At 37.7% G+C, this 12,500-nt stretch overlaps 1 protein-coding gene across 2 annotated transcripts in view; it reads right to left on the bottom strand.

The window, feature by feature from the left end:
* Positions 1-12,500, bottom strand: part of LOC115222495 (protein amnionless) — a 76,400-nt gene that overhangs the window by 47,369 nt on the left and 16,531 nt on the right. For both annotated transcript variants that reach the window (XM_036511661.1, XM_029792724.2), the window contains exons 4-6: positions 11,250-11,473; positions 2,899-3,057; positions 480-576 (exon numbers count right to left, since the gene is read on the bottom strand). In XM_036511661.1, coding sequence (XP_036367554.1) covers positions 480-576; positions 2,899-3,057; positions 11,250-11,473 — 480 coding nt within the window. The remainder of the gene's footprint in view (positions 1-479; positions 577-2,898; positions 3,058-11,249; positions 11,474-12,500) is intronic.

Below are 12,500 nucleotides of genomic sequence, written 5' to 3'. Positions count from 1 at the left end.
CATGTACACGCACACGCACACACACACACACACACACTCACACACACTCTCTCTCTCACTTTCTACCCATTCTTCACCCTCTTTTACTATCCTATACCTCTTCCCACCCCTACACACTCAATAATACTATAAAAAGAGACAAATCCTCTCAAACAAATTCAAATCTGGGGATTCTACTAGAGTGGATGCAAGCGCTAATATATGATTTATAAAAACATGTGACATATTAATAAAAATCCGTAAATATAAAACCATCCAGATTTCTGAGTACCTTATTTCTTCTATTATATAATACCTGTACATCACCTCCAAACCTCCTAATATATATATATATATACAGAGAGAGAGAGAGAGAGAGAGAGAGAGAGAGAGAGAGAGAGAGAGAGAGAGAGAGAAAAAAGAGAGAGAAATGTAGAGAAACGTGAGAGAACAGATGTTGGATCAGAAATTGAAAATAATATACAAGAAATATATTTTACCACAAATGTTGCAGCAATGTCCTGTTGGTCTTACTGGGGACTGGCACTGTGGTTTCTTGCAGAATGGTGAATGCATTTTACATATATTGTCAAAGATCTGAAATTAAATATTCATATTTTAAAAAAAGATAATCTTATTTTTATTTTGCAAAGAAGGAAAAATGCTGCTTTAATGAAGGTCTTGGGGAAAATAAAAATATATGATTGATCAACAGGGTTTGGTATAGCAATCGAGAAATCAACAGTTTGCTTTTATCATCATTGCTATGTTGTAAATGCACCAACTTTAAAAATCATTCACATTAAAACTATGTTGGAAAACTTCATATGAACATCTGGGTGAGGAATTTGAATAAAAGCCATGTTTGTGTGGATTGCTTTTCCTAAAAATGATCAGTGGATCTTAAAAGGAGCCAAACAAGAGTCTTTCTATACTTAGATGTATTTGAACAGACTTGTTGAGGACCTATTTTCAGAAAATTTAAATGAATTCTTGTGCATGTAAAATCATGTCCTGAAATTAAGTTTTGCAAAATACATCTGTTGTTAATTTGGACATTAATCCTTTACACTATTTCTTAGGTCAAGCAATTGTCATTGAGCAGATTGTTGCTGGGGCTGGTGGGGTCTGTACTAAGACATTTAGGTTTAATTTTTATTGGGTTTAGCGAGTTATTTTTTCAAATTATGCTGGTTTACTGATGTGGAAAAGGACTTGCAATAAGAGTAGCTAACCTGCTTAATAATCTACCTATGCCCCACCCTGAGAAATGCCAAGATATCATGTATAAAAATTCCCTGGCTATATTAGTCTCTATATTCTTACTAAATGTCAGATTAAACCACAAGACTTTCCTAGTTTGAGTTCTGCAAAATTTCCTGAGATTATTTGTCACTTCCATTATAGCTTTGAAAAAATAACTGTTAAAATCAAACTGCATTCTTCAAAACTTGCACTAAAAATAAGTACAAGGTAAAATTACTACCTGCTTTTATAAGCAAGTTGATGTAGGTTGTTTATCTTGTCTCTCCTCCAACTTTTAGTTCATGCAATTGAAAAACTGCATTATTTATGGAAGGACCCAATATATATAGGATGGGCTTCTTTCAGTTTCCATCCACCAATTCCACTCACAAGGCTTTGGTCAGTCTAAGGCTATAATAGAAGACACTTGGCCAAGATGTCAAGCAATGGGACTGAACCCAGAACCATGTTGTTGGGAAGCAAACTTCTTACCACCCATCCACACATGTACACACACAGACACACAGACACACACACACACACACACACACACACACACACACACACGTATAAATGTGCGTGTATGTACATACATGAATATAAAACATTAAGTATATGTCACTGTTCTATGTAACTTTGCATTGATGAAATTGTTACTTTAACCTGGTCAGTTCATACAATTTTTGTTAATGGTTTGTGAGATTGCATCCGGTTGCAGGATACTTAATTCTTTTTATTCTTCAATCAGGCTGGAATCAGGTATATTGCTTGTCCAGTCTTGTGTACACTGTGAACATCATGGCATCCATATAATGCAAAATCTCCATAACAACCCTATCTCAGTTTCATATAGTGCCGTCTATTATTGTTAATGATTGTAGATAATTAAAGGCAATTAGAGCATTAGGCTTGCTGTTCTCTGTTTTCTCAAAGCAATTTTGTTTGAGGATGGTCATTTTTACCTATAAACGCATGTGTTATTTGGCCTTCACTTCAGCTTTATTATTAGTTTATTTAGTCAAAGTTCTTTCATCACACATTTTGTGACCTCTTCAATGACAACTTGTTCTTCTTTTCTCTGTCTCCTCTTCTTTCCAGCCTTATTCTATTTACTCCATCTTGTCTTCCTGTGATATATATTCCTGCCTCAAATAGTAATAAATCTGAAGTGAAGGCCAAATAGTGCAATTATTTATTGGCAAAATGACCATCCTCAAATATAGCAATATCTGTTTCAGTACATGATTTCATATCAAGAATCTTGCGAAACAGATAGAATTTTATTTGAATTTTTTCGTAAATAATTTTGTCATACGTATGTAAGGTGAAGACACGTGGTTTAGTGGTTAGGGTATTTGGCTTAAGATCATAAAGTCATGAGTTCAATTCCTGGCGACATGTTGTGTCCTTGAGCAAGACACTTTATTTCACACTGCTCCAGTCCACTCAGCTGGTAAAAATGAGTTGTACCTGTATTTCAAAGGGCCAGCCTCGTCACACTCTGTGCCATGCTGAATCTCCCTGAGAACTACATTAAGGGTACATGTGTCTGTGGAATGCTCAGCCACTTGCACATTAATTTCATTGATTGGATCAGCTGGAATACTCATTTTCATAACTAACAGAGTGCCAGTCTACATACATAAGAGAATGAAATGGAGAAAATAATCTCACCGGGCTTCTGTAGTTGCCACAATCACAGCTAGCTGGATCAATACATGGTCGTCTTCTTATTGTCATGTGGGACTCATTTTCATCAGGTTTATAAGACTTGAAATATGTTTTGCCTTGCTTGGAGTTTATGAAGTTGGAAAACGTGTTTGTTGAGAAAGACTGAAAAAGAAGAGGAATGATCAACAGTAGAGTTATAAATTATGTTAATGTACCAAACTTGCTATAAATTATGTTAATGACAATAAATTTAAATCTTTCTTGTTTATAAGAAAGTAAAGTTTTGTTGAAGAATATTTCACTGCTATATTAAAAAGGTTAATTTATAACATAGCTTCTTTGCTGGATAATGATTATAAACTAGCAATTCATAAGAAATATTGGTAAAATGTGTTTTAATTAGTACATTTGTTTGCTTAACTTCCAACAGAAAATATTAATTGGAATTTCAGGATTTCTCTTTCAGAGAAAAAAGGATTTAAGAGAATTACATGGCGGTGAGCTGGCAGAATCGTTAGCATGCCGGGTGAAATACTTAGCGGTAGTTCGTCTGCCATTGTTCTGAGTTCAAATTCCACTGAGGTCGACTTTGCCTTTCATATTTGGGGGGATGGGTCGATTAAATAAGTACCAGTTATGCACTGAGGTCGACATAATCGACTTAATCCCTTTGTCTGTCCTTGTTTTCCCCCTCTACATTTAGCCCCCTGTGGGCAATAAAAAAATAAAAAAATATATATATATAGTTCAAATTTACAGAAAACAAAGACAAGGACAGGTGAGGGAACAACAAGCAGGTGTATTAGTATGACACTTGGGAAGAATGGAAATGTCTTCGATTTTTTGAGCCTATGCTCTTGAACAGATAGGATTGAGAAGAAAAAAATGCCAAAAATGTCAAACAAATGGACAGAGAAAAAATGTGTAAGGATTAACAGTTTAATATGATGAAATATACATATATCTACATAACAGCTGTTGATGTAGGTGTTGGTTGGTTAATTGATTTCTTGAGTTATGCTTTGTATTGTATGGAGAAAGGGGAGAGAGGGTAAAAGATTGATACAGAAAGAGAGTGAGAGATAGAGGGGGAGAGAGGGTAAAAGATTGATACAGAAAGAGAGTGAGAGATAGAGGGGGAGAGAGAGAGAGTGAGAGAGAGGGAAAGAGAGCAAGTTATCATAAGAGGTGTGAGTGGAGAGAATGATCATAAACGAGTAGAAGGAGGAGAGGTAGTAAATAACAAGAGTAGTAGACAGAGAGGAATTATAGAGAAGAGAAATTTGTTTTGTTGGTTTTATTATAAGGTGATACTCTTTACTCTTTTTACTTGTTTCAGTCATTTGACTGTGGCCATGCTGGAGCACCGTCTTTAGTCGAGCAAATCGATCCCAGGACTTATTCTTTGTAAGCCTAGTACTTATTCTATCGGTCTATTTTGCTGAACTGTTAAATTACGGTGACGTAAACACACCAGCATCGGTTGTCAAGCAATGTTGGGGGGACAAACACAGACACAAACATATACATACACACACACACACACACACACACACATATACATACATATATACGATGGGCTTCTTTCAGTTTCTGTCTACCAAATCCACACACAAGGCTTTGTTCGACCCAAGGCTATAGTAGAAGACACTTGCCCAAAGTGCCACACAGTGGGACTGAACCCAGAACCATGTAGTTGGTAAACAAGCTACTTACCACAGAGCCACTCCTATGCCTATGAATATTTTTCTTTTGAAAATTAATATTCATTTCATTATGTTTGTATAAACACCAAGAAATTTTATAAAAGTTAAATTATCATTATTGTATGTCATACTCCCTGATATTACTCATGGTTGCAAAAGTTTCGAAGTCACCCGACTTCTTTATGCTCACTGCGGTCTCTCACCTCTTGAAGGAACTCTTCTGATGAAGAGACTACAGTGGTTTGGTCACATGTTTCGCTGCCCCCATGATGAATACATCTGGAAAGCGATAGCATCAGATCCTCCTCCAGGTTGGTGTAAGTGGAGAGGTAGTCAGCTGATGATCAGGCTCATGACAGTCAAAGAAAATACGGAGCTTGTTTCTGGTCCTTGAGTCTTTGGCATTTGTCACTGGAACTGGGAATGGCTTCAACTTGCTACAGAATCAGCCACTAACAGATGTGCATAGGCTGCTTTGACTTGTAATGCAGTAAACTCAATGAGAGCTGGCTTAAATCCTCCCGGATTTAAGCTAGATTCATATGACAAGATAAGAAGGCCCCTCATATGACAAGTAGCACTTTAGTTTCCTGTATTTTGAAGAGAATGAACAAAAGTTCACTCTCTTATGTGTGTGTGTGTGTGTGTGTGTGTGTGTGTGTGTGTGGTGCATGCATGCATGCATGCATATTATCAGCAAGGGAGTTTTCCGGGATATTTGTTCTATATGGTGCAGAATATACTACAGAGTACAAATGTATATGTGATAAGATGAAAATGTGGATCAGTAGGAAAGCATGGGTAGTGAGGGTCAAAGTGCTGTTGCAAAGTTCAGAAACATGTGATGCTCTTCATAATGCACTTGACAACATTGTCTTTAATGGACTTGATATAAGTTCAAAACAGGTTTACAAAGCTGAGTCAATGTACTCAGTCTCAAGAAGACACAATATCAAGATTGGTTTGATAATGTTGTTGTCACCAGACTTATTGAAGAGAAGAGTAAGTTGTATGAGCAGTTCCATGTTAGAGAGGACATGATGTGGGCCACTTTTGTGAAAGGCCTCAAAGATGCAAAATCTAAATTCCAATTCTTTTATTCTTTTACTTGTTTCAGTTATTTGACAGCAGTCATGCCTGAGCAGCACCTTTTTCAGTCAAAGAAATTGACCTCAGGGTTTATTCTTTGTAAGCCTATTACTTATTATATTGGTCTCTTTTGCAGGGATGTAGACACACCAACATCAGTCATCAAGTGATGGTTGTGGGACGGGGGTGTGGGGGTGTGAGGCAGACACAAATATAGACATATATGGGTGCATGTATATGTGTATATACGCACACACATACACATATATCTGTATGTATGTATGCATATGTATATGCATGCATGCATGCATGTATGTATGTATTTCTTGGAGTTTTATGTAAGTTCTTCTCATGAGAATTCAAGCCAGTCACTAACAAAGCAACAAAACTTTTTGAGCTAAGAGAGTTTCCAATATTTCTAAATATGTGGTCGAGTTGGTGTGTTGTTTGAGCTGTTGACTTACACACCCAAGTGCGTGCATCTATTCATTTAAAGAATCTCAGATGGAGAATCTTTGAAATATCTTACAAATCTTCACTGTGCCACTAATAGATTGGATTTGGAGAATCTGCATCAGTTTCTTTTGCTCTTTCTATTCTTTGTGAAACTTTGTGAAACACTGTGAAGTTGAGTATTTCTTGTTTTTTTGTGAAAATTTATTAGTGCATAACCTAATGTACCTATGATGATGGGTACAATGAAAATTTATAGTCAGTATGTAAGAGCTGTAAATGTTTCCTTTTTCCTGTCGATTGTACATTCACATCTGCTGGGCAGCTGAACCCTACAACTGTGCATGACTTTTGTTCTCTGTCCCAGAGAATATATCAGGTCTGTTATGTTTGCACAGAATTGATGTTTTTATTAGGATGTTCCACCAATATTCCTTGTTTTTAAAGTTGTGTATACCTTCTGGTTCTGACATGCCTTTGATGTATATATCAGGACAGTCCTTCTTGCAGATAGCATTGTAAATAGCTTTTGCAACTATATCATACCTCAAGGGCAGGTAGTACCTCATAGATATTGTGGGGCAGCTGCTGCTGATGTGGGTGATATCTTCCACACTGGTATAGCAGAGCTGGCATTTTTGTCACAATGTGGAGATTTGGTGTTATCTCTGTCCCTCTTGTTTATTAAGTATTTAGTAACTATCTCCTGTTCCTGGATAACAAAAGCATACCCTTCTAGGTAGGTGGTAATGTATCTATCACAGGTTCAGGAGAGACTACTCTTCTAGTCAATGCTGTTGTTGCCCTCTAGCTTATGTATGTATATATGTATGAATGCATGTGTGTATTTATGCATATGTATGTACTTATGTATGTATATGTATGTAAGACTTTAGGGAGATTTGGCAAGTATTTCTGGCAGGTCAGTCTCCTTCATTGACCTGAGGAATCCTCTACATGTCAATCTGTAGTGTAGTGGTCAGCATCTGATGAAATAAAGTCTTTAAAACGGGTTCCATTCCTAGATGGGACATTTCATGCCACTAGATCCTCTCTTCTGTAATATCTTGACCAAGAGAGATGGCGAAAGAAAGAGAAATAGTGAGAGAGGGCGAGAGAGGAGAGAAAAAGAGAGAAAGAGAAGTAGTGTGTGTGTGTGTGTGTGTGAGAGAGAGAGAGAGAGAGAGAGAGAAAGTGCGAAAGAGAGAGAAAGAGATAGCAGGAGAGAAAGGGAGATAATGACTATCAGGCTGATAGGTTGATTATCCTCAATACACCCTGCATGTGACACAAAGCATTTTGTGATAACCTATTGACCCATCAACAGTCATAGATAGGACAATAACATTTCATGCAATGTTATTACAAGTTCAAATATGCTTCTCTTTCCCCTCCATAATAACATTTCATTCTATTTAGTCTGTTTTCTCCTTGACAAGGAAAGAGATTAGTTAATGCTGCCAGACACTGAAACTGTGAAACTGACTGATGAAGGAAAGGAAATGTTTCTTTTGACAGTGCCCATGACCCCTGTAGCCTACCCCAACCTCACTTCCCTCATGACACCAGTGAGGTTGACACCATTAGAAATGACAACCAAATTTCTCTCAAAGTCACCTTCATTCCTTTTGTATCTTCTTTTATTTGTTTCCCCTCACTGGGCTGTGCCCATGTTGGGACATTGCCTTGAAGGATTTAGTCAAATAAAATGGCCCCAGTCCTTATGCTTTTTATCTAAGTTTGGTACTTTTGTTGGTTTCTTTGGCCAAGGTTACGGGCAGTAAACAAACCAACAAAAGTTGGCAAGTGGTAGTGGAAGACAAATGCAATCACACATGTGCACATGTGCATGCATGCAGACTCACACACATATACATACATGTGTGTGTGTGTGTGCTGTATCTTGCTTGAAACATTGCAGAAGAAAACTAGTGTTGCAGAAGCAATTCAGAAAGAACAATAAATATAAAAGATAACGACAACAAAAATATTGAAATGCAATCTTAGAAATATTGGTTTCAAATTTTGGCACAAGGCCAACAATTTCAGAGGAAGATGTAAGTCATTTGCATTGACCCCAATGTTCAACTGGTACTTATTTAATTGACCCCCCAAAAGGATGAAAGGCAAAGTTGACCTTGGCTGAATTTGAACTCAGAACAATAAAGATGAAGGAGATGCTTTCTCCCTGGTCTGTTAAGCATTCTGCCTGGTCTGTTAAAGATTCTTGCAGCTGACTGCCTTACAACCTTAGAAATATTTAGTCTTGATATTTCAGATAAAATATCCTTTTTCAAAAGCATAATCCTCACTAACCTTGTAAAGAAACATTCTCTGATACCCTGCTCTCACTGAATGCAGAGTAATTTACACTAGAGTACCTTACATTACTGACTATCAGAGATATTTAGTGCTTGTGGAGGCGAAAGAGGAGGAGGAGGAGATAATGTAGTGTTGGGTATGTTATTTCTGAATAACAGAAGGGATGGAACATGGACATTAACCCTTTCGTTACTGTATTTATTTTGAGATGCTCTGTGTTTCTTTCAATTACTTTAAATATAGCAAAGAATTTAGCAAAATAACTTAGTTATCATTCAGCCAGTGTTGGGAAGATAAATTGTGACTAAGGTTTGGTGGAAGATTTCAAATCAAAATTTATGAAAACAAGACCTTTGTACTCAGAGCCAGAGCCAGTTTCAGCCGGGTTGGTAATGAAAGGGTTAAACGATGAGGTGGGTGAAGATGATGATGGTCATAGTAAGAATATTTTTACCATAGTTATGCTGTGCCAGAGCTGACATGGAGCTAAACACTTAAAAAAAATATACCACTTTTATATTCTACTTAATGTGTTTATATTATAGGAGTGCTGTAATACTGTAGTATTCACCCTGAGGAAATCTCTCATATAGGTGTCTGGTGTATAAAAACACTGAGATGTTGGTTGTAGATGAAAAATGTCAAGCATTGGTGGGCAGAACAGTTATATCATGTGATTTCAGCAGATACCTGTTGCTGATGAAGTGCACTCATCATCTCTGACTTTTTATACATTAGACACCTATATAAGAGACTTTCTCAGGGTAAATACTACAATAAAATGATGCTTCTATAACAGATATATGTTTAGTAGGGTATAAAGTTTGCCATTCAGTAAATAATACTGCCTCCATTGTTAATATTTAATTTTCTTTTAAAAAAGAGGAAATGAAAGAGGAAGAGAGAAAGGACATGCAAGCAATATATTGGTCTCTCTCTCTCTTATATATATATATATATATATATATATATATGGGCATGGCTGTGTGGTTAGGAGCTTGCTTCCTAGCTATATGGTTTCGGGTTCAGTCCCACTGCGTGGCACTTTGGGTAGGTGTCGTTCACTATAGCCCCGAGCTGACCGGAGCTTTGTGATTGAATTCGGTAGGTGGAAGTTACTGCCGTGTGTGTATGTGTGCGTATAGCTGCTCAGTGCCTCTCCAAAAGAGAGAGAGGGATATATATATATATTATATGTATGTATATATATGATAAAAGGAGACGAATGAGTTATTTGGTAATTCTATGGTTGCTTCAACAAGAATCTTTATTCTGATGCAAACATGGTACAGCCAGTTACACAATATGCACCACATCTATAAACTATAAGATCATGCAGTATGTTATACAACTTTCAACTCATCTGAACTGCTGATTCATCAGCATGTCACTACTTATTTGTATATTTGATGAGCCTGATGAGTTGGGAGTCACACAATGTATTACACAATCTTATAGATTTTTTGCATACTGCACAGTTGACTATATATATATATATATATATATATATATATATGAGGTCCGATCAATAAGTATCTGGACAGTTGCCATAGTAACAAAGCTAAAGCACACAGAGTGAAGCTGCATGGCACAGATTAATTTTGAACTCATGTTGATAGTGGTGAATGCTCTGAGAGACCCATAACCAGAACTGAGAAAAACATTGCAACTGTGACAGGAAATTGTTGAATCACCATCAGTTGAGTTATCAGAGGATGTGCAGATTAGTTATGGTTCAGTTCAGTCCATTATCACTGAAGATTTGGGTATGAGATGTGTGTCTGCGCTAAGTTTGTACCATAACTGCTTTCAGCTGACCAAAAACACACTCAGGTTTCAGTTGCACAAGATTTCCTTGATTGTGTCAAGAATGATGAAATCATTTTGAAAACTTTGCATAGGCCTCTGAGCAGGTATTGCCAAGCTCTCGACAAAATTTAATGCAGATTCTTTGCTCAGCTTTCTCTGACATGGTCAATGTGATCACATGCCACACGTTCCTTCTAAGCACTGCTGAAAACAGTGGAAGTGAGCCAGAATGTTAAAACCTAGTGCACATGCACAACACAATTCAAGGTCAATCTGTGCCAAGCGGCTTTACTTTGTGTGCTTTAGCTTTGTTACTATGGCAACAGTCTGGATACTTATTGATTAGACCATGTATTGATAGATAGATACACACACACACAGTCTATAATAAAAGATGGACTGCTCCCTATTGTAACATTTTAAATTTTAGATTTGTTAAATGAAGGTTAACCTGGGGTTAAATACTACCATAACTAGGCCACTACTGCTGCTTCCACTACTGCTTCTGCTGAGCTTACCACTTCTGCTACAGTCACAACAGTCAACAACGTGCAACACTGCTAACCCCCACTAATCATTACCACTACAACCACCACCACCATTAACTCCAGCATCAACTCCATGAATACACCCACCACCAACACCACAAACACCACCACTGACATCACTACAACCACTATGGCAATCACTGCTAGTACCATCACTACAAACACTACCATCACCACTACTATAATCATCACTGCTATCACTGTAAATACAACCACCATTGCTACTACCACCACCACCACCACTGCCACCACCAGCACCAGCACCACCACCACCACCACCGCTGCCTCCGCCGCCACCACCACCACCACCATTGCTGCCACCACTGCCACCGCCACTACTACCACCACCACTACCACCACCACCACCACCAACAACAACAAAAATATAACTGAATATGAACTGAACTATACAATGTTTGCAACTTACCAGTCCCATGAAATAAATAGAATTCACAGTAAGGTCCATATCCGTGCTGAGGTCAATATAGTAGCTGTTTCCTGGTGGGAAAACCACATCATCAGTTGGACATGGAACCTTTTCTGAATCCAAAGAATGATAGTCAGCATCACAATTGTCTGATCTTGATTTTGCAACACACCAATTTGCAGGATCTACCCATTCTCTTCCATAGGTGGCATTGAATTCTACCTCTGAATAATAAAGAATAATTACTTTTATGTGGCATCATTCCACAAATCATATCAATGAAGGTAAGAATCTCATAATCTTCAAACAGTAGCATGGTATAGTCCTCCAAGAAATACCAGATAAATTGCTGATACCTGGGTATGTTCCAACCAACAATTCTTAATATGTGTTTTGAAATGTAACTTGGTAGACTTATATGTAACTTGCTAGACTATAGGCATAGGAGTGGCTATGTGTTAAGTAGCTTGCTTACCAACCACATGGTTCTGGGTTCAGTCCCACTGCGTGGCACCTTGGGCAAGTGTCTTCTACTATAGCCTTGGGCCAACCAAAGCCTTGTGAGTGGATTTGGGAGACGGAAACTGAAAGAAGCCCGTCGTATATATATATATGCATGTGTGTGTATATGTTTGTGTGTCTGTGTTTGTCCCCCCCAACATTGCTTGACAACCGATGCTGGTGTGTTTACGTCCCTGTAACTTAGCGGTTTGGCAAAAGAGACCGATAGAATAAGTACTAGGCTTACAAAGAATAAGTCCTGGGGTCGATTTACTTGACTGAAGGCGGTGCTCCAGCATGGCCACAGTCAAATGACTGAAACAAGTAAAAGAATAAAAGAATAAAAGACTTCACCAGGTGATGCTGTTTAGTCAGACATGAGCTCGGCTGACACTGGAAAAAAGCTTATCTCAACTTATGTTTATATTTGACTACAGGTATGCATGCACACATACACACTTATGTATCTTTTTCTTTTATCTTTTACTTGTTTTAGTTATTAGACTGCAGCCATGCTGGGGCACTACCTTGAAGTGTTTAGTCAAACAAATCAACCCCATTACTTATTTTGTTGTAAAACGTCTGGTGCTTATTCTAAGTGCTAAGTTATGGAAATGTAGACAAATCAAAACCAGTTGTCAAGTGGTGGTGGGGGATAAAGACACATGCACGTAGATACATAGATACATTCACACACACATAAACACACACACACACATACACAATCACACACATTATCAGCTTCTTTCA

This window comes from Octopus sinensis, linkage group LG20 (genome assembly GCF_006345805.1).
Source record: "Octopus sinensis linkage group LG20, ASM634580v1, whole genome shotgun sequence".
Lineage (NCBI taxonomy): Eukaryota > Metazoa > Mollusca > Cephalopoda > Octopoda > Octopodidae > Octopus > Octopus sinensis.
The sequence above is the reverse complement of the archived record's forward strand: the minus strand, read 5'-3'. Positions and strand labels throughout refer to the sequence as shown.